Consider the following 22,687-nt stretch of genomic DNA (forward strand, 5'->3'; position numbering starts at 1 on the left):
AAGAGGCAACCCACAGAATGGGAGAAGATATTTGCAAATGACACTACAGATAAAGGGCTGGTATCCAAGATCTATAAAGAACTTCTCAAACTCAATACCCCCCCAAAAAATAATCAAGTCAAAAAGTAGTCAGAAGATATGAAAAGACACTTCTCTGAAGAAGACATACAAATGGCTAACAAACACATGAAAAAATGTTCAACATCATTAGCCATCAGGGAAATTCAAATCAAAACCACACTGAGATACCACCTTACACCAGTTAGAATGGGAAAAATGGACAAGGAAAGAAACAACAAATGTTGGAGAGGTTGTGGAGAAAGGGGAACCCTCTTACACTGTTGGTGGGAATAGCAAGTTGGTACAGCCACTTTGGAAAACAGTGTGGAGGTTCCTCAAAAATTTAAAAATAGAGCTACCCTATGACCCAGCAATTGCACTACTGGGTATTTACCCCAAAGACACAGATGTAGTGAAAAGAAGGGCCATATGCACCCCAATGTTCATAGCAGCAATGTCCGCAATAGCCAAACTGTGGAAAGAGCCGAGATGCCCTTCAACAGATGAATGGATAAAGAAGATGTGGTCCATATATACAATGGAATATTACTCCGCCATCAGAAAGGACGAATACCCAACTTTTACATCAACATGGATGGGACTGGAGGAGATTATGCTAAGTGAAATAAATCAAGCAGAGAAAGTCAATTATCATATGGTTTCACTTATTTGTGGAACATAAGAATAGCATGGAGGACATCAGGAGAAGGAAGGGAAAAATGAAGGGGGTGGAAATCGGAGGGAGAGATGAACCATGAGAGACTATGGACTCTGAGAAACAAACAGGGTTTTAGAGGGGAGGGGGGAGGGGGATTGGTTAGCCTGGTGATGGGTATTAAGGAGGGCACTTACTGCATGGAGCACTGGGTGTTATACGAAAACAATGGATCGTGGATCACCACATCAAAAACTAATGATGACTAACATAACATAATAAAATAAAAAAAAAATCATAAAAAAAAGAAAGTTGAATAAAAAGAAAAAGGGAGAAAGCTGACTTTCTATATACTGAACCTCAGTTTATAACATACTTGATATCTGATTTTAACATGATACTTATCTATCACAAATAACTCAAGAGTAATGTTTGCCCATATACCTCCCTGTAATCTCCTGCTCTCTATCAAACATATATACTGCTTATGAATCTGATGTACTTTGAATATTTGTGTGCTGTCAGTTCACAGAACTTTTCAAGCTCTCTAGGAGGAGAAATCTAAAACCCTACACCTTCAGCGCCTGGGCGCCTCAGTCAGTTAAGCGTCTGCCTTTGGCTCGGTTCATGATCCCAGGATCCTGGGATGCAGTCCTGCGTCGGGATCCCTGCTCAGTGGGGAGTTTGCTTCTCCCTCTACGCCTCCCCCCTGCTCATGATCTCTCTCCCGCTCTCTCTCTCTCTCAGATAAATATATAAAATCTTTAAAAAATAAAAAAATACAACCTTATACCACACTATCAGTCTTTTTCTAAAGATGTTGAAATATGGAGAAAACTAAAATATTTTCTCAGAAAATATGAGAAGCCACATACCTGCTGGAGGTGTTTCATGATGGTCTGACGGCTGGCTGGGTTGGCTTCTCCCTACTTCATTCACGGCTATGACCCTGAACTGGTATCTGACGTATGGAGCCAAAGATAGTGTGACTATCGTTTCTTTGCCCTGGACTCTAGCCAATTCCTCCCATCGACCAGGTTCTTCTTTATTTCCTTCAAATTCAACAATATACTCTGGCAGTAGAAAGTAGAAGCATAGGGAAAAAAAATCAAAAACATTAGAAAGGATTTAGTATTTTTAAGTTACACTAACATTTACACACAGTATAAAAGTTTTAAAGGATGTTTTAAGAAGGATAATCTAGCAACTGTGGTAAAAAAAAAGAAATGGCTTGAATATTAATTTTGACTCAGGAGTTTAAGGAGCATAGTTATCCCAAGTCCTCCGTACCGCTAATATGGCTATTGTGGTCATCTCCAGCTTCCCATGTCAGCCGAACACTCCTGTTCTGTCTTTCAGACAATTGTAGGTTTTCTGGTGGATCTGGAGCATCTAATTAATAATAAAAATAAAAGTAAGGAGAATGCAGACCATGCCTTTGTCTACCCCATTTCCTCACCAAGGCACATTGCTACCCCCCTTTCTCTCTGGGCCCTGGTCTCCAGGCCCAATCATCCACTTCTCAGCAGAGCTTCTGGCTCTTTTTTTTTTTTTTAAGATTTTATTTATTTATTAGAGAGAGAGAGAGCACAAGCTAGGGGAGAGGCAGAGAGAGAGAGAGAGAGAAACCAGCTCCACACGAAGCAGGGAGACCAACACAGGGCTCGATCCCAGGACCCAAGGATCATGACCCAAGCCAAAGGCAGACACCCAACCAGCTGAGCCACCCAGGTGCCCCAACCCTTCTGGCTCTATTTCAAATGCAGCTTCCTGCACATCTACTCCCTTCTGTAATATTCTCACCCTCTACTCTGATTCCAGTTCTCAAAGGGCATCCTTGACCATGGGTATCAAAGTTCTTTTAGGAGTAGTTATTAGCAATGAAGATTTGGGGAACCTAGGTGGTGCATTTGGTTGGACAACCGACTCTTGGTTTCAGCTCAGGTCGTGATCTCAGGGTCATGAGATTGAGCTCTGGCCCGTGCTCAGCAGGGAGTCCACTTAAGTTTCTCTTTCCCTCTCCTTCTGCCCCTCGCCCTGCTCTCTCTCTCTCTTTCTCAAATATAAATAAATAAATCTTTAAAAATAAATGAAGATTGGGGCGACTGGGTGGCTCAGTCGTTAAGTGTCTGCCTTCGGCTCAGGTCATGATCCCAGGGTCCTGGGATCAAGCCCCGCATTGGGCTCCCTACTCTTTGGGAGCCTGCTTCTCCCTCTTCCACTCCCCTGCAGTGTTCCCTCTCTCGCTGTGTCTCTCTCTATCAAACAAATAAATAAAATCTTAAAAAAAATAAAAAATAAATAAAAATAAAAACAAATGAAGATTTATTTCTGGACCCTATATCTCTCTGGCATACTAAAGGAGCTGGGCCCAGGAATCTGCATTTCTAAACAACTGCCCTGGGTTATAATTATGCACAATTTTGAGAAACATGATCTACCTCAAGTGGATCAGTGTCTTTCAGCTCATATGCTTATTTATATGCCTGATTCATTTCCTGTATATGACAGATCTTCAAGAGTAGGGACTGCATTTTATTAATATTTGCATCACCAACAGTGCTTTGCATATAAATGTTTTGTGACTAAATGAATAAGTGAAAAGTATATTATCACTTCAATCATGCATGTAATTACCATATTAGAGCAATAAAATTAGGTCCTGTGACTATAGGAAAATAAGATAAAGAACATGAACTCAGGCTTTCTTTTCTGCATGCTCTGGACTTTTATTGTAATTTCTAACAATGAATTCTCAGTACATTATAGCAACTTTTATACTCTCTTGGCCTAGAGTTTTGAAAGAGTAGGAAGGCAGTTTATATTGGACGAGAAAAATTTGGCACTGATAAATATTGTCTCAGAAACTAGAAAACTGAGTAGGTGATGACTTTTTTTAAGTTTTTATTATTTAAATTGCACTTAGCTAACATACAATGTAATATTAGTTTCAGGTGTACAAAATAGTGACTCAATACTCTTATACATCACAACCAATGCCCTCCTTAATCCCCTTCACCTATTTGACCCATTCCACCCACCCACCTCCCTTCTGGTAACCATCAGTTTGTCCTCTATAGTTAAAAGTCTGTTTCTTGGTTTGCCTCGCTCTCTTTTTTTCCCCCTTTGCTCATTTGTTTTGTTTCTTAAATTCCACATATGAATGAAAAGGTATAGTATGTCTTTCTCTGACTTATTTTGCTTAACATAATACTCTCTAGCCCACCCATGTTGCTGCAAATGGCAAGATTTCATTCCTTTTTATGGCTGAGTAATTATATGTATGTATATGTATATACACACACACACACACTACTTCCTTTTTACCCATTGATCAGTTGATGGACACTTGGGGTGTGTATATCCTTTTAATTTAGTATTTTTGTATTCTTTGGGTAAATACCTACTAGTGTGATTGCTGGATTGTAGGATAGCTCTATTTTTAGTTTTTTGAGGAATCTCCATACTGTTTTCCACAGTGGCTGTACCAGTTTGTATTCCCACTAACAGAGCAAGAGAGTTCCCCTTTCTCCATATCCTTGCCAACATCTGTTGTGTCTTGTGTTGTCGGTTTTAGCCATTCTGACAGGTGTGAGGTGATATCTCATTGTAGTTTTGATTTGCATTTCCCTGATGATGAATGATGTTGAGCATCCTTTCATGTGTCTATTGGCCATCTGTATGTCTTCTTTGGAAAAATGTATATTTATGTCTTCTGCCCATTTTTTAACTGGATTATTCAGTTTTGGGGTGTTGAGTTTTAAAAGTTCTTTATATATTTTGCATTCTAAGTAGGTGATGACTTTAAGAGTGTTAACAGTGTCCATGGAAATTTTTATTAAAATAAAAGCAACTGTAAAACAAAACAAACAAACAAAGAAAACTTATCCCTAATGGTCTTTACTTCCAAAATTTGGTTTCAATGCTCTCTTGTATTCAGGGACATTTATCTTTTCTCAGAGGAGATAATTAAGTAATATCTCACAGGGGCTTCCCATGGGCTCTTTATTCTCCAAGTGGGAAGCAACATCTATCACCCATGCTGAGTACTTGCCGACTGCTGGAAATTTACATTGGGAAAAAATACATTGTTTTAAAATGTGGTCACTGGCTGCGCATAAACCTTAGGGCCTTAAATAAGAAATTATTTCCTTGGGGTGCCTGGGTGGCTCAGTTGGTTAAGCCACTGCTTTCGGCTCAGGTCATGATCCTGGAGTCCTGGGATCGAGTCCCGCATCGGGCTCCCTGCTCAGCAGGGGGTCTGCTTCTCCCTCTGACCCTCCTCCCTCTCAGGCTCTCTGTCTCTCATTCTCTCTCTCTCAAATAAATAAATAAAATCTTTTAAAAAATAAAAAAGAAATTATTTCCTCAACAGTTCTCAGATCTGTGAACTCAGAATTTATGTTTGTCTTCAGCACTGAAGAGCTCACGCATTTTTAAAGTTACCTGAAGGAACCAATACAGCCTGTAGCATCTGACATTAAATGTGCTTTTTCCCAGGTCGCCTGGGTGGCTCAGTTGGTTAAGCGACTGCCTTTGGCTCAGGTCATGATCCTGGAGTCCCAGGATTGAGTCCCGCATCGGGCTCCTTGCTCAGCAGGGGGTCTGCTTCTCCCTCTGACCCTCCCCCCTCTCATGTGCTCTCTCTCTCATTCTCTCTCTCAAATAAATAAAATCTTTAAAAAAAAAAAATGAAATGTGCTTTTTCCCAGAATATGGAACTAAGCTGATGGGCTGCATTGATACTTAAAAGACTGATACTCTTAAAGGACAGTTACTTCTAATTGAAATGGGTCAAGCATATGTTTGCAAAAATTGTTTTCTCAGGTAAAGGGGTTTTTATAGAAACTACACAGGGATCTAGTTGTTACTGTCCATTAGTGAGATGCGCTTCCTAAGACCAGGAATTGGTCTAAAAAATTAGAAGGCAAACTCCAAGAAGTGGTTAAGAAAATGAAATGTGTCATAGAATATTTTTTTAATTAATTTACTTTTATTCTTAAAAAATTGGTAAAAAAAAAAAAACTTCTTATGTAGTTAATAGTGTAAATAATCATAGCAACTATTTATTTAAAATTATCAAAATTTAATGGTTCTGGAAGATGGTAGCCTAATCACAAGACTGAAATATTAAATTTTACAAGGCAATTTGACAGCATGAACCAAGCAGTAGGGAGCCCAATCCCTTTGCTGGCTCCACAGCTCAAAATATTGAGGGACAAAGTCTATGGATCCTGAGACCTACCCCTACACTTGTGGTGGCCTGGAATAAACTCCAGTGTTACCTGAAGATCCACTATTTTATCTGATGACTTACTAGTGAAATAATTCCTACAGGGTGGAAACTTTCTGTTTGTAGTCCCCTAAGTAGCTGAATTCCTATGGCCAAACATCTCACCTAAAGGTACAATTCTATCCAGCCAAGCCCATTCTACTACCTGGGCACTCCGTGTGTGTGTGTGTGTGTGTGTGTCTGTGTATAGAACCCAGTCTGATGACCATTTGCTTCACTTGAAGAGCTCCATCCTCTTTACTCATTTTTCACATCCAACCTCCAAAGAAACTGAATTATTTCCTCTCAGCCTGTACTTCCGTTAGCAACCTACCTGTGGATCCCAGCAACCAGAGAGCTAAAGATACAAATACCTGTTAATAATAATGATTAATCTACACATCTAATAAAGGAGTTTAGGCAAAATCAAACACTTTCAAAGAATATCAGAAAACTAAAGAAAGACTAAATGGGGCCCGCGGAACAAAATTATAAGAGAAAACTATAAAAAAAAATGTCTCTATCAACCGGGGTCCCAGCAGAAATTAAATAGTTCACACAATTTGGATAGTACCAAGAGTTGTTGTTGTTGTTGTTTAACTCTTTCAAAAGATCATTGGCAGAATACCTGGGGTGGGGGTGGAGGGAGCAGTTAACAGAATCTTATCAGGATTTTGTGAAGAGATCCTCCCTGGGAGAAATCAATGACTTTGGACACAGCCTGCAGGGAGGGAATCTGGAGAATAAACACACCCACCCACCCTCCCTCCTCTATTTCCAGGGCTCCTCACTGGCGGAACCAAATGGAAGTTTGAGGGTGAGTGGTTTGTTGGTGTTGTCCGCATCACTCAGGTTTCCATATCAGAGAGGTTGTGGAGAGTGAATCTGGCAAGGGACCTGAAGGAGAGATGGTCTAGGAGATGCTTTCAGAGCTAATGGTGGTCTAAGAGATGCTCCAGGCTGGTCTAAGAGGTTTGGGTGATTGCAGGGCTAATTGTGTTGATTACACTAGTGAATTATGCAAAGCATTTCCTAATTAGCATTATCATAAAAAAAAAAAAAAATCAACGGCATTCCTTTGCAGAACTCTTGAAGTTCCTCCGCTCCCTTCCAGGAACACTGAGAACTCAGTCCGAGTCTCTGGTCTAGAGCGTGACCACTGAGCCACCACCACCACGGGAGGTCCAGCCTGATCCCCCCAGCCTAACGCATCTCCATTCCTCAGCTCTATTTCTCTGCATGCTAGGAAAGGGCAGCTCAAGCGCCCTGACAACTCAAGCATGCTTCAGTTTTCTTTCTGCTGATAACATCACCTACCTCCCACGGCTATTGGCAACATTACCCATGCAGTGAAAAGAAATTAAGCATTAATTAATTTCTTTAAAGCCAGAAGAGGAGAAAGCATTTGAAAGTGGAATGACTATTTAAATGAAAAATTCGAACGAACAGTATATGTGCAGGAGCTCAAATAACTGTTGATTTAACAGCCTAAGAACAATGGAATTTAATCAGTGATGGGGAAGAAATGAACAGTGATTTCTCGTTAGTGCACTTACCGAGGACAGTTACTTGAGTTACATCAGTAACGCTATCCAGAGCAGTTTGAGCTGAACAGGAGTAAATACCTTGATCCTCTAAGGTGACATTAGATATTGTCAAATTAGCTCCATCGATAATTATCCTACCAGTAAAAAAATTGAGTACACAATGAGGATGAAAACAACAGAAACATATATGCAAAAATATATATTCCCCATAGAATAAAAAATTCAAGAGTCAAAAAAACAAAACAAAACACAGCTTCACGTGATGCAAATTTTATTGGTGCTACAGTTGAAACTGGAGATGAAATGTCACTTGAACAACTGTCTACACAGCCATGAAAGCTATCAGTTGGTTTTGTTTTGTTTTAATTACCAAGTCCAGCCATCTGTGATGCATGGGTCAGTGACAGAACTGTGTTGCCTGGTGTTTCTAATGACTGTACTATGTTAGAATAGTTAAGATACATTTGTATAATTCTTAAGGTTTGTTAAGGGAATCACCTACATAGGATCAACTGGGGTGCTTCTTACAAAGGCACATTCCTGAATCACGCCCCACATCTACAGAGCCAGACTGACCTGGAGTCTGGTAATCTGTGTTTTTGACAAGAGTCCTTTTTCTCCACCCCTCTATTTCACATGTAGAATGACCATCTGATAAATCCGGTAACAATTGCACTGTGATTTATTTGAACAGTAGAGGGCAGACTAGTACCGCTTTTTTGCAAATCATTGGCCACTAGCTTTTTATCATTTGTTCTATTTTGCCAATTTGCAATCCAGTTTAGGACATGAAAATTTCTTTACTATAAATTATACCTTTTACCCTATACCTATGTACTGTCAACTTAACTATTTAAGCACTTTTAGAAAAATTAAGTGGATTGGGGAAGGCTGGGAGTAACACTTGCTGCTGGGGTTGACTGGGTCCCAGAGCGGGCATGGAATTCTAGCAGGGAGCTGAGATCACAGGTATCTGCTAAATTTCTAGGGAACCATTAGTAAGCATATATTTACAACAGTTTGCTATATAGTTGAAATAAATAATGTCCTTGCGGAAAGGGACTTATATGATTGACATTTCTGATGTAAAACTCACTTAACCTCTTCCTAGGTAAAAGCCTCTAGCCCCCTGACTATCTACCAATAAGAAGTTGTCCCAGCAGAATGTGAAAGACAGGAGCTTACTAATTGTTCCCTAGAAATTTAGCAGATACCTGTGATCTCAGCTCCCTGCTAGAATTCCATGCCCGCTCTGGGCCCCAGTCAACCCCAGCAGCAAGTGTTACTCCCAGCCTTCCCCAATCCAGAGATCTCTTCTAAGAGATTCTAGTTAAGATTACTGTTCTTCACCCCTACCCTAGGGAAAACTCGCAGAACATCTGTGTCACTTGCCTAGTTCACTGAGATGGTCAGAGGTTCATTTGAGTGTCAGCCCCAGGAGCCTACAGAAACTATTCAACAGGGCCACACAGAGGATGTTTGGAGTTTCTGGGATCAGGGCCTAAATATGCAGGTCCCATCACCAGCTAGGCACCAGTCTCTGATTCCCTTTTTAGCTATAGCCCAGAGGTCATACTCAAGACCCCAGGCAGCTAGGCAGTAGTGACAAAAGAGGGAGAATATGGAGAGATCCCAGCAGTTGATAGATCGACTCAAGACCTAACCTAAGGGTGAAGATCTCCGTTGCAATGTGTAGTCTTTTAGGTCCATAATTAATCTCCTCTTGTCTCAGTGACAACTAGTTGTTAATACATCCACTCCTTTCCACAAACTCTTATGTATACAGGAGGGATGAGATGGAATCAATTAAGTACCCAGCCGAGACCAAAGCCCCTGCACGGAGGTGGTGCAAGCACATGTTTGCACACATACACAATAGGGGCCAAGCAGGTACGAGAAATGAGAGAAGCCATTAAATGTCTGCAGACATCAGTACAAATCATGAGAGCTAAACTGGACTGAGTACTTTGTGTTTTCTAAGTGCTAAGTATGTTAACTCATCAATAACCCCATGAAGGTATCTTAGAGTGTAAAATTAAGGCATAGAGAAGTTATGCAGCTGGTCTAAAGTCATAGACATAAGAAGTGACCAAAGTGAGATTTAAATCCAGGCCACTGGACTCAAGTCCATGCTCTTAATTACCACCCTGCCACAGTGTCACCAAAGGAATGCATGTTCTACCTTCAGATTTATTTTTTCAGAATGACGAATAACAACATAAAACTGCAGGTGAGATTTGGTCTATTTCTAACCCCTACTTAGTCACAATCCAAAAGACAGGAGAGTTAACCTCTGTATGCTTTCAAAAGATAGCATAGGCATTCAGTAAATATTCTTTTCTCTTTCTCTGATACACTTAATACTGTCTAATGTTAGTCAGTATCTTTTCACACTTCCTTCCACATTCTCTCTTCTATGTTTTTTTCTGTATTCTCCATACGGAGATTAGGAGGCTTAACAGTGTATTTGTCCATACTTTCTAACTAGAAGGACTGGAGGTATGACTCAGGTTCTGCCCATGCATGAGATAGACTCATCAGAGTTTGGGATAGAAATGGGTGACAGGCAGGGTCCCCTCTGGGGCCATGTGAGCAGATACGCCTCACACACCTGGAGTGGGCTCTGTTTCATGCGCTAACAGAAGGGCACACATTCTATAAAAAGTCAGCAGCAAAAAGCAGCAGCTAACCATGGGAGAGAAAAGTGAAACCCTGCACTGCATTACCTTTTAAATCCTGCCGAGAAGACTGAAATGTATTAATCACTTTTCGTATTTTACTTCCATGTGAACACGTTTACAACTATTTTTTTTCAAGTGCTCAGTGTTGATCCCAAGCCAGGACGACGACAAAGCGTAACCCCTTCCCTACCTGCCATCCTCTGTGGCATTAATTTCAAAGGCTTCTCCATTCTTACTCCAGGACAACTTCAAACTCTGCCTCAAATGTGGGTCACACGTGCTCTCACAATGTAATTCAAGCACGTGCAGTCTGGGGACGCGAGGATTCTTAGGAGCAACTTGAAGTTTTGTAGCATCTGTTTTTAAGCAAACAAAGAGACTAGTGAGACGCTTACATCCCAGCTTATTTTGCAATCAGGTGCCTGCAATTTAATCAACCCCAATTGTCGACGGAACAGTCTTATCTTCATGCAGTGTTTGTCACACTGTAATTTCCTGACATCATGTTTCATTACTATTTTCTTTCTATCAGGCCTGGACCTCTGAGAAATTAGGGTGGAAGTACTAATTACTATCTTAGAAGTTCCCCTTACTACCTCTTGGGCAAAAGGAGTAGGCAGAGTGGGAGCCAACAAATGTCTTTAGAGGTTGAAAAAATATAATTTCCCTTTCTAGTGCTTCTGGTCATGTGATCACACCCCCGTAAGGGGGGAAAAAAAGGAAATGAATTGATTTTCTATTAATGTGTTTATTAATAATTCAGAAACTGGGGGTTAAATGGTAAAGCCCATGCAAGGTGATCTATCAACATGAAGGTGGGAAATTAGAACTTAAGCCTGGTGAAGAAGAGGCTGTGTCTGTTTTGTTACATGAAGTATCTGCACAGCCCAGAAGGGACCCTGTATACAGCAAGCACTTAACACATATTTGCTGAAATTCTTGTTGAATGAGGTATAATGAGTGATATTTTAAAAGTAAATTAGTGGTACCCATAATATGAAGCTCAAAAATTTAGCTTCAAATTCAAACATATCAAATAAATTAAATTCAATTTCAAATCAAATGAATTAAAAAGAATTACATTTGGCTGTCTTTAAAATGTCTGCTCATTATGGTTGTTTCAAAATATAGGATCCTTACTCTTAGAGGCCATATTAAGGGTAGATGTACTTTACCCCCCTGTACCACTTGGTGACCCTCTCAGAGGCCAAATCTCATGAGCTGACCTCCAATTCCACAATACGTTTTAATATTCACTATCTACATGTTACTACATGAACTGATTAAAAATTGAAAGTGATAGGGGCGTCTGGGTGGCTCAGTCATTGAGCGTCTGCCTTCGGCTCAGGTCATGATCCCAGCCAGGGTCCTGGGATCGAGCCCTGTGTCCGACTCCCTGCTCAGCGGGGAGTCTGCTTCTCCCTCTCCCCCTCCTTGTGTTCCCTCTCTCGCTACGTCTCTCTCTGTCAAATAAATAAACAAAATCTTAAAAAAATTTAAAAAATTTGAAAGTGATAAAAAAAAAAAAGATCGTTCGGTATCCTAAGCATGAAACTTGAAGAGATTATTTAATTGAATTAATTGTGAGTGAATTATTAAGCATCTACTCCTATTTCTAAACTTAAAGCCAGAAATCCGCTTACTAATAATAGATACCATTTAATAAAGCCCTTATCCTATTGACCAGGACCTCTGCTAAGAAGTTCATGGTCACATAACAGTTTATAATTATAATAATTCTACAAATATTAATATTTTCACCTTACAGAGAACATAAGGCTAAAATGAAATTAAGTAACACCATAGTTTCCCAACTGGTAAGGGGCTGAGCTGGAATCTGAACCTAAGTTTGGCAGAGAACCAAGTTTGCTTTCAAACACTATGCGATATAGCCTCTTACCCAATTCCACTCCAGAAATTTTTTTTATATGCAAAAATTGTGTTTTTATCCTTCACTCATAAGATTCCTATATATGCCCTACATATAAAGTGGGTGTTTAGAACAGATGAAAAGTTCATGACCCTGTCCATCCCTTTGTCAATTACAGTTCTGAGGTCCACTCTGGGCCAAGCGCGGTGTAGGGCAATAGGAAGGTGAAGGTTCATTCGGATTCCGGGCTTCCCTCTCTTTGACTTTGAATCTGACTGAGTTGCAAACTTTGATATAGGTCGGTTGTATAAAGAATAAAAAGAATCATCTTCACAGACTTCAGAAGGGCATTTTGAAAATTGTCCATGACACATAAACACCCAGGCAGACGTGAGTTAAGCAGACATGTGAAGAGAATATCTATGTGCTTAAAAATACAGTCCACATAACATAATAAAATACAATTAAAAAAAAAAAATACAGTACATGGGGTTGGCATGTTGGACTTAGGGTACAAAAAAACCCAAATACTGTAAAAGAATATAAGACAGAAGAAAAACAAGGAAGGGAGGGTATGTGTGTGAAGAGAGACAGAAATATCAGGATCTCCATGAAAACGATGATTCAACAGATACACCTGTCATCTAAGTAGCAGCAGTGTAGGCTACGATAATGACATGTCACAAGCAATATAGATTCTCCCTACAATCACTGTAGGATTTCTCTATTATGTTTTCCTGAAAAGGACTTTCGGAGCAATTTTAAAACCAAAATACTAGTGAAACCCAGGACTTTGTTCCGAAGAGAGAAAAAAATGCAAAGCGGTTTATGATGCAAAAAGAGGACAAAAAAATCTTCCGTCCTGTCATGCCCCAGTCTTTATGAAGCTGAACTTTTATGGGTTTGTGAAATTTTTAGCTCCAAGAGTTGATTGCTGATGACCTTATGTTGAGTTGGTTACTGAAATAAAACACAGTCACAGAAATATCCCAAAATAGAGCATTTTAAATTATTGCCAGTCATCCCCCAAATACCTAAGTCCCTCTTAAAATTGTAAAAAGCCATGAACACATCATCAGCACATCCTATAATTTCTGTGACAGTCTTTTCGATAAAACACAATCTGGGAGCTTAGAAATACAGTCTAAGAACTTTAACAGGCACTCAATAAATCATATTGTTTCATTTTGAAAAATGAAGACAAACTAAACGCATGTGAGAATTCATGCAAAGTAAAACCAAAATAAAAATACTTCTAATATCCAAGTTGGCCGTGACTGCGGTTTTTCCTTTAGCATTTTCTACCCAACAAGAGTATGAGCCAGCATCATCTTCTGTGGTTTTGTTGATCTGCAATGTGCCATTTTCATGGACATGGTACCGTCTACCTTCAAGAGGTTTCGCCTCTTCCACCTTCTGCCTATGAACACAGAAAACATAAATCAATTTTAGACGTGACAGAACTGTAGACACTTCCTGAAACTGGCTCCTGATGTCATTCAAGCTTACCCTTTCTTCAGGAGCTCTGCAGACCTTATGAAATGTTCCATTGGGGTTTACGTTTTTCCGAGAACGGGTCCTAGCCGAGGTGTATATCTGATCTGCCCAGATAGACTGTGATTAGAGGAAATCCGGGCCCATGCTCTATGCTTCTGCTGCATTTCTCGTAGCTATAAGGACCATTTTTGCATCTGTCCTCACAGCTTAATAAATATTTTCTGGTGTATTGATGGTGAACTCTTTAGTTAATGATCGCTTCAGGGTACTAAATGGGAAAGCTAGTAATTGAAAGAGATAATGAACCTTCTGAACCTCCTGCCGTCCTGGGGGAACATTGGTCATTCAGAAATATTATAGGCCAGGAAGTAGTTCCTGTCCCGTGGACATGGATTACATTTGCCCTTATCAACCCAGAGTCATTTTCTCCTACATTCATCCATTTTCTGAGCATTTGCTGCCAAAGCTTGATTTACCCAGTACATTTCACAATAAGAGGCTCTGCTGGAACAAAAAAAAAAATTCAAAGGGTAAACTCTGGCTGCCATTCACATGGTACTTTCTAGAGCTCGGGACTAGGGCAAGGCCAGTGAGGCACTTGCCTCAGGGGTAAAATGTAAGGATTGCCAAAAAATCTCAGGACTCAAGATAAATAATATTTTAATGGAGTTATTTTTGAAAATAAAAAACACACAAAAAAATCCACAATGAGCAAAATATCCAATTTTTAAATAAAGACAGGATCTGACCCTGCCCTTGCCTGACCCTGCCTCCCCCTCCTCACTCTAATCTCAGCCCTGCAGAGGCATGGCAGACTTATTTAAGAACAGTTCATCCAAGCTTTTCTGGTGAAGTAACAAATGTGGCAGATCCACACAAGGTGTCTGGACTTATTACACCAATAGATATATTGAAATTAAATTCAAAATACATGTTGGAAAAGTTTTAAGCATGTATTTGGAATCAAATGCATGCTTAGATAATTATTTAGCAAAGACCCAAAACAACAAAAAAAAGTACAGTTAAGTCTGAACAACATGGGTGTGAACTGCCCGGGTTCACTTGTATATGAATTGTTTTCAATAAATATATTGGAGAAATTTTTGGAAATATGCAACAACTTAAAAGAACTCACAAACTGTGTAGCCTAGAAATAGGAAAAACATTTAAGAAAAAGATAGCTATTATTACAAAAATAAAGCATGTGATACATATAACATCCTAAATGTGTGTTAATCAACTATTTATGTTATGGGTGAGGCTTCTGGTCAACTGTAGGCTATTAGCAGTTAAGTTTTGAGGGAGACAAAAGTTATACATAGATTTTCAATTGCATGGGGGATCAGCCCCAACCTCCACAATGTCCAAGGGTCAGCTGTAATATATGACTTTTGATATACCCATAATGAAAAACCAAATCTATCTGTAAAATTGTCTTAGTAATAACTTTAATTCTTTGCTTTCCTTTGTAAGCAGAAATGGCTCTCCCTAATCTCCCCATGAGAGAAAAATCCTGCACATCTAGTCAACAGTTCCGGGAGAGGTAGGTAATTAAGTTTGCTACCTTATTTCTCAGAGGCATTGGCTACATTGTAACAACAGCCCATCAAATGATGGATGAAGACACAAGGTGAAATCTACCACTGACATTCTCTTAAGAAAACTTTGTACCAGCTTACCAGGACACTGTTGCTTCAGGTGAAGCAAAGAACTCGCAGTGTAAGAAAGCACTGTAACCAACCACCGTAGCATAATTCTCTTCATCTTCAGTTTGTATCAGTGGACGGACATCTGTTTGAAAATGACATAAATACAGTTGTCAATGTTCATGTAAGAAATAATGTGCACACATTAGATTTTTCTATATCCTAGTCATATTAACAGAACGGGGAGACAGCCGAATATTGCAATATATGTTCCTGAATTAGAAAAATATCCAAATTCAATACATTTTTGAAAGTGTAATTTTAGGGGCGCCTGGGTGGCTCAGTCGGTTAAGTGACTATTGATTTTGGCTCAGGTCATGATCTCGGGGTCGTGTGATCGAACCCCGCATCAGGCTCTGTGCTGAGTGTGGAGCCTGCTTAAGATTCTCTCTTTCTCTCTTGCCCCTTCACCCCCACTCCTGTGCACACACACTGTCTCTCTAAAAAAAAAAAAGAAAAAATAAAAAAGAAAGTATAATTTTAGTTTGAAGGCTAATACCCAAATGTTAGATGAAAGGTACTTTGATGATATTCTCCCCCCCCCCCCCATGTTTTATGTGTCTGGAATTCAATTGACTTGTGTGCACGACCTTGAACATCTTCCCTTAGAAAACAGCAGGTAAACAGTCTGCTTACCTACAACATCGATATTGGCATTGGCAAGGATGGTGCCATGGACATTTGAGGCTTCACACTGGTACACAGCAGTGTGATTCGGTTGCAGGTTGGTAAAACTGATTTCCCCGGGGGAGACAACATCACCAGCAAATGGATTTTCTGCAAGAGATTAAAGAATGTCAGTTTGATAAAAAATAGGACATAAAATATTTACACGCCATTTATTAAATGTGTCACACAGTATTTATATTTTAAGACCAGTTTAGGGTGAATAATAGTTCACTGAAGCCAATTTGTAGAATTTCTTTGCATCAACCATGGGCTTTTCTTTCCAGACCCTTCTCCAATTTCAATCTTCCTTCAGATTACTACTGATTTCTAAAATATTTGTTGATCTCTAGCTCATTGCCTCTCCCTATTCATACCCATAAATAAAATTTCAGATTTTCTGTTCAGCATTCAAATCCCACTATAACTAAACCTCACTTATTCTTATAAATTTAGGTTCCAATACTGCCAAAACAAATCACATGATCAGCATGGAGTGATCCAACCAGTCCACCAACACTGGCTCCTTTGTTCGCCATTTGACACTTCTGTTCCTCCATTTGATTTTTCTTCCCTGTGCCATTTTCTGATCTATACCATTCATTTCAATTGTCTTGCTTTCCTATTTAACCACGTTGGATACACAGCTCATATATTTTGTTTTCACAGTAAGAGTAAACAACTTCTTGAGATCAGGGGCTAAAGTTTCTACTTTTTGGCAATAAATCCAACCTTCCTCCTGATCCAGGTATAATTCTGGAAATGTCTTTGGGAAATGAGAAAATCTAATATTTCCGGTACATTTATTAAGGGCCAAAGAACTCTGTTGGAAGTACCACATGTGTTGTTTCATTAAAGAGGAAACATATTAGCCACGAATGTCGAATGAGGGGCACAGATGTTAAAATTTTTAGTTTAAATGACATTACAAGGGGCGCCTGGGTGGCTCAGTCAGTTGAGCGTCTGACTCTCGATTTTGGCTAGGGTCATGATCTCAGGGTCATGAGATCAAACTCCAAGTCAGGCTCTGTGCTGAGCGTGGAGCCTGCTTAAGATTCTCTCTCCTTCTCCCTCTGCCCCTCCCTGCTAGGACTTATTGTGTCTCTATTATACAAAATAGTGACTATACTAAGTTTTGGTTTATAGAAAACATAGAATATTGCTTATTAAAATAGAAGAGTATCCTTATACATTTGAGAGTCAAAAATGAACATAATTTGGGGCACCTGGGTGGCTCAGTCATTAACTGTCTGCCTTCGGCTCAGGTCATGATCCCAGGGTCCTGGGATCGAGCCCCGCATCGGGCTCCCTGCTTAGCGGGAAGCCTGCTTCTTCCTCTCCCACTCCCCTGCTTGTGTTCCCTCTCACTGTCTCTCTCTCTCTGTCAAATAAATAGATAAAATCTTTAAAAAAAAATGAATATAATTTTACACTTGACTGTGAGCTCCACATAGGTAGGATCTTGTCTGTGTGTTGTACACAGTGTCCCCAGTGCAGAGTGGAGGCAGTCAGTAAATATTTCCTGAAATGATGGAAAACCATTTATGTTGGATGGCATTTTATTCCTAGAAGGTCTCTGTGGTAGGCAGAGTAATAGCCCCCAACAGATACCCACATTCTAATCTCTACCACTAGAACATATTATACCTTCCATGGCAAAAGGGACTTGCAGAGGTGATTAAGGTTAAGGGCCTTGAGATGGAAGGATTATCCTGGATTATCTAAGTGGGCCCAACATAATTACAAGGTTCCTTAAAATCAGAGAAGCTTCCCTGGCTGTGGCCAGTGGAAAGGGTGATGAGGCTATGAAAACATGGTCAGATATGCAATGATGCTGACTGGAGATGGAGAGTCTTGTGCCAAGGAATGTGGGCTCTCTCCAGGAACTGGAAAAGACAAGGAAAGGGGTTCTCTCCTAGTCCCTCCAGAAGGGAACACACTATGGCTGACACCTTCATTGCAGCCCAGGGAGGCTTACTGGACTTCTAACCTACAGAATTGTAAAATAATACATGTATACTGTCTTAAGCCACTAAGCTAGTGATCATTTATATAGCAAGAGTAGAAAAGCGGTACAATCCTGCAGGGCAGTTCATCTCTTGAGAATGCTCAGGATGAGTTGTTCTTTAAAGTTCTTTAAGGCTTTAAAGGACTGGAACCTCTGATCTGATTCTGCATTCCCACACCCGACACCCAGCTCTAAAACTTTCAGAGCTCTCCCCATCGTTATCTTTAGACTCCTTGTTTCATCTGCCCATGGTAAACCCTGACTCAAACACAGCATTACAAAAAGAAAACATGAAACTGTAGCCACAGATTCGAGATGACAAAGAGCTAAGCATGGCTCGAGGCTGCCTTTCGGGAGAGGTATGGAAACTGCAGAGTGTTGCTGCATATGGGCCAAGGCTAACAGGAGCTCCTGGGATTCAAGAAAGCCAGTTCTCTATCAATATCCACCAAAACACACTAGTTCTGTCATAAGATGTCTTTGGTCAGCTCAGTGGGTGATAATGCAATAAATATAGTGGGAGAAACTTCAGCTCTGAGACTTCATCATTTCTGGGTTCCGTGTCTGGCTCTAAATAGACTGGGGTTGTGTCTTCAATTAAGTAACGTGACCTCCCTGAACTTCAGTTGCCACATGTGCAAACTGGAGAATAAAAAATTAAAAAAAAAAAAAAATTCTCTTCTGCAGGGCTTGTTAGGAAGCTCACAGATACTGGAGGCAAAGCATTTGAAAAAGGTTAGGCCTGTTACCAATACTAGTAACCAGTTTCATTTAATTTGGAAATACCACATATAAAGGATATAGAATTGCTAGAACTGTAAGCTCAGAGAGATTTAGTCAGCCCACCATGATCAAGCACCCCAACCTATAAATGGCTACAGCCCATTTGCGGGGGAGCAAGGAGAGCTGTGGAAGGAACACCGAGCTTAGGCTACAAGGATGTGGCTTTGGCTCTACACCAGCCATTATTCAGCTATGCTGTCTCGTGTAAGTTAATTTCAGCCCTGACCTCCTCATCAGGAACAAACCTATTGGCTCTACTTTGAGAATACATCCAGAACATAACCATTACTACAACCAACCTAGCCCTCGGCTCTAGGGTCTTTCAGGCTGCTTCCAGCTGGAGCACTCAGACGGCTGCTTCTCCATTCAGAGGTCAGAACAATCCTTTGTTAATAGATCAGATCACGTCATTCTCCTGCTCAAGAACCTCTGAGTGCTGCCCATCTGATTTACAATAAAATCCCAAGTCTCCAGTCGGGCTTTCACCTTTATACACATGATGAGGCTCCGGTACCACCAGCTGACTGATCTCGTGTCCCAGCCCTTCCCACTCACTCAGCTTCAACCACCCCGGACTCCTTGCTTGACATCAACACTTCAAACATACCTCAGGGTCTTTGCACTCCCTGACCTCTCTACCCTGAAAGCTCCTCCCCATGTATTTACATGGCTGCCTCCCTCACCTCCTTCAGGCTTTCTACTTAAAGGTGAATTACCTCAAAAGGTAAAATACTTACTAGTATTATCTTAAAATAAAATAGCAACTCGAAGTCCTGAACTTCTCTTACACCCAGCCCTTACTCAGCTATTTTTTATTCACCACACTACAGCACACATTTACGTGCTTATTCGTCTACTGATTGACTCTCCCCACTAGGTTCATTTTATTCACGGCTACCTCCCAGGCAATAATGCCAGTCGGCGCCTGGCACAAAGAATGCGTTCAATAAATATTATTGAATGAAGGAATCAATTGGTTAAATATGAATAATCGTACCTCCATTAAAAATGTTCACTTGGGGATTCAAAGCAATATGTGAATATCTATCCATAAACAGTCAAGTGCCATTCAGATATAAATTTTATAATTTTATGTTCCAGAGAATCTGCATTCCTTATTTTAGCATCCTTAACATTCTTTATAAACAACAATTGTTTTCATTTCCCTTGGATTCATTTCTTAGTCTGCTCTCTAGAGAGATGAAAAAAAAAATCTCAAATTTGAGGATATTAATAATGAGGGCTAAGGTTTCCTGAGTGCTTGCTATGTGACAACAATAATAGTAAACAAAAGTTTAGGAGTGTCCCTGTCCCGAGCATTCTCTGCATGGTGTTTTCTTTAATCCACACAACAACCCAAGAGTTGGTGCAATTTTCACGCCCATTTTACTGATGAGGAAGCAGGTTTTAAGAGAGTCAGTAATAGGCCCAATCATACAACTAGTAAATGGTAGAGCCTAGATGCAAACAGAGGCATTCTGATCCCAGAATTTATAAACTACCAAAATGTTCTACAAAAAAGCCACTATCCTAGGTGGTTGACCACATTTACCTCATTCAATCACAACCAACTACCATTAGCTATGTTGTGCTGTTAAAAAACTAAAGCTTCGGGGCACCTGGGTGGCTCAGTTGTTAAGCGTCTGCCTTCGGCTCAGGTCATGATCCCAGGACCCTGGGATCGAGCCCCACATCGGGCTCCCTGCTCAGCCAGGAGCCTGCTTCTCCCTCTCCCACTCCCCCTGCTTGTGATCCCTCTCTCGCTGTGTCTCTCTCTGTCAAATAAATAAATAAAATCTTAAAAAAAAAAAAACCTAAAACTAAAGCTTTGGGAGATTCAGTAAACAGCTCAAGATCATACACCTGGGAAGGTGCACAGCCTAGATGGGACCTCAGGTCTGTGGACCACCAGGATGTCTACCCTTGACATGAGTGGGTCCAGAACAAAAGGAACTTATAAAAGCAACAGATAATAATGTAAACACTTGAAATTAAGCTAATCAGTTGACAAAATTTGTTCTATCCTACTTTCACAAAGACACTCAAACTGACCAGACCTCTAGGTTCAAACTGAAGATTTCTGGAGTTCTCAGAGTTCTATGCTGGAAATGGTAGAGTAGGGAGAATCAGCCTTCAGCCTTTGTGCATCCCCATCCTCCCATGTCCAGGCCTTGTGGGAGGGCTCAGAGTTGACTGGACAGGGATTTTTCTGGTCTTGGGTACTACTGGAGCTCCATCGAGAACATGTAGGGAGCCAGGGGTAGGGTGCCTGTGTCCAAGCTCTGTAGTTCTCACTGGCCCTGTGAATTTCTCAAATAATAGAGGAGGCAGGCATGACCAAAGGATGGCCAGGGCAGGTGCTTGTAAAGAGCAGAACCCAGGGCAGGGTTGCTGTTGCCTGGGTCTATGGTAAGTCCTGACTTCCAACCCATGCTCTCAACCACTAGGTCCCTGCACCTATTTCTTCTCAGGGAGAAGGAGAGCGCTGGGCTTTCCTCCTTGGATTCTCTTTCTCATTCACTTGTTTTTTTTATTTTTGTTTAAAGATTTTATTTATTTATTTGCCAGAGTGAGAGAGAGAGAGAGAGAGCGCGCACAAGCAGGGGGGAGGGGCAGGCAGAGGGAGAGGGAGAAGCAGGCCCCCTGCTGAGCAAGAAGCTGATGTGGGGCTCCATCCCAGGACCCTGGGAACATGACCTGAACCAAAGGCAGACGCTTAACCGACTGAGCCACCCAGGCGCCCTTTGTTTTATTTTTGTAACCATATTTTTATATACAATTAATGTAATGACTCAACGAATACAAATATTATTTATGGCTTTTCCATAAATCTAAGCATAAATCAAACTGCTTAGAAAGATGCAATTTTTGGATTTCCTGGCTGGATCTGTCCTGATGGTCCAGCCACTTCCCAGCTGCATTTTACACATAAGCAGGGTGTCGGATTATCAACCTTCCCCGCACACCATTGCCTTCGGCACTGCATCACAAGTGGGGTTTTCACTCACTGTCAATTGGGGAGCCATTCACTCTCCACTTGATTGTAGGTTCAGGCTCTCCTTCTGCCTCACATAACAAGATACCGCTGCTCCCAGTGCTGTACACACCACTCTGAGGTTTCTTTGCCCAGCGAGGAGGCTCTGGAAGTAAAGTGAAGAGATCATGAGTGAGTTTATCCACGTCAGAAGGTCCAAAAACGTTAAGGCCTGCATTTCTCTAATGCACCAGCAGATGGCAGGCACAATAAAGTGTTTCACACTAGCTCTTTTTGATCCTTGCTCTGGAAGGCAAGATGGGCACCGTTTTTGTTATAGGGTGTGTGTATGTGTGCGTGTGTGATCTAATTTGGACTCTTAGCATGTATAATAAAATCAACATATAGACAATCACTTTATTCAGCAACACAAGTACCTATCTCATTAACGGAAAATGGAGGGATAAGCAGATGGTTAAGTTTATTTAGCGCTGGCTACAGCTTATTTTCAAGCTGCAGCAAGGCATCTAAAAAGGCTGATACTCGATAAACGTATTTTGAGAATTTTTTAATGAAACTAAAATGTTCAGCATTTATTTTAAATATTTCTTAATGACTGTAGCATCTATATCCATATCTATATCTACTTATCTATCTTAAAAATTTGGGAAACATTATTTTTCTAGAGATTATTTTTTGTAAGGCAGGCAGAAGGAAGCCTAAAACCAACACTTAGCTTACTGTCCTCAAAACAATGGAGGAAAAGATGTATTTAAATTACTTGCATCTTCTCATGCCCTAATGCTCCAATAGTGTAATTCTAAGTGGTGTTTCAGGACAGAATGAGACATTTGTCTTTAGTGCAAATATTACTGCCATACCTTGTCACCTTAAGTATATTACTATGTCAGGAGTGAATAAAAGATTTAGATTAAAGTGTGGATGGTTTGGATAATTTGATTCCAGAG

At 40.5% G+C, this 22,687-nt stretch overlaps 1 protein-coding gene across 2 annotated transcripts in view; it reads right to left on the reverse strand.

Moving 5' to 3' along the window:
* The window catches only part of CHL1 (cell adhesion molecule L1 like), a 214,173-nt gene that overhangs the window by 29,131 nt on the left and 162,355 nt on the right, over positions 1-22,687 (reverse strand). For both annotated transcript variants that reach the window (XM_064593579.1, XM_064593581.1), the window contains exons 10-17: positions 21,754-21,885; positions 15,925-16,065; positions 15,262-15,373; positions 13,339-13,505; positions 10,406-10,571; positions 7,544-7,668; positions 2,006-2,107; positions 1,591-1,788 (exon numbers count right to left, since the gene is read on the reverse strand). In XM_064593579.1, the coding sequence (XP_064449649.1) occupies positions 1,591-1,788; positions 2,006-2,107; positions 7,544-7,668; positions 10,406-10,571; positions 13,339-13,505; positions 15,262-15,373; positions 15,925-16,065; positions 21,754-21,885 (1,143 nt within the window). The remainder of the gene's footprint in view (positions 1-1,590; positions 1,789-2,005; positions 2,108-7,543; positions 7,669-10,405; positions 10,572-13,338; positions 13,506-15,261; positions 15,374-15,924; positions 16,066-21,753; positions 21,886-22,687) is intronic.

Source organism: Mirounga angustirostris, unplaced genomic scaffold, assembly GCF_029215605.1.
Source record: "Mirounga angustirostris isolate CCGP_5_RB_7025 unplaced genomic scaffold, mMirAng1.0.hap1 SCAF_1, whole genome shotgun sequence".
In the NCBI taxonomy this organism is placed as follows: domain Eukaryota; kingdom Metazoa; phylum Chordata; class Mammalia; order Carnivora; family Phocidae; genus Mirounga; species Mirounga angustirostris.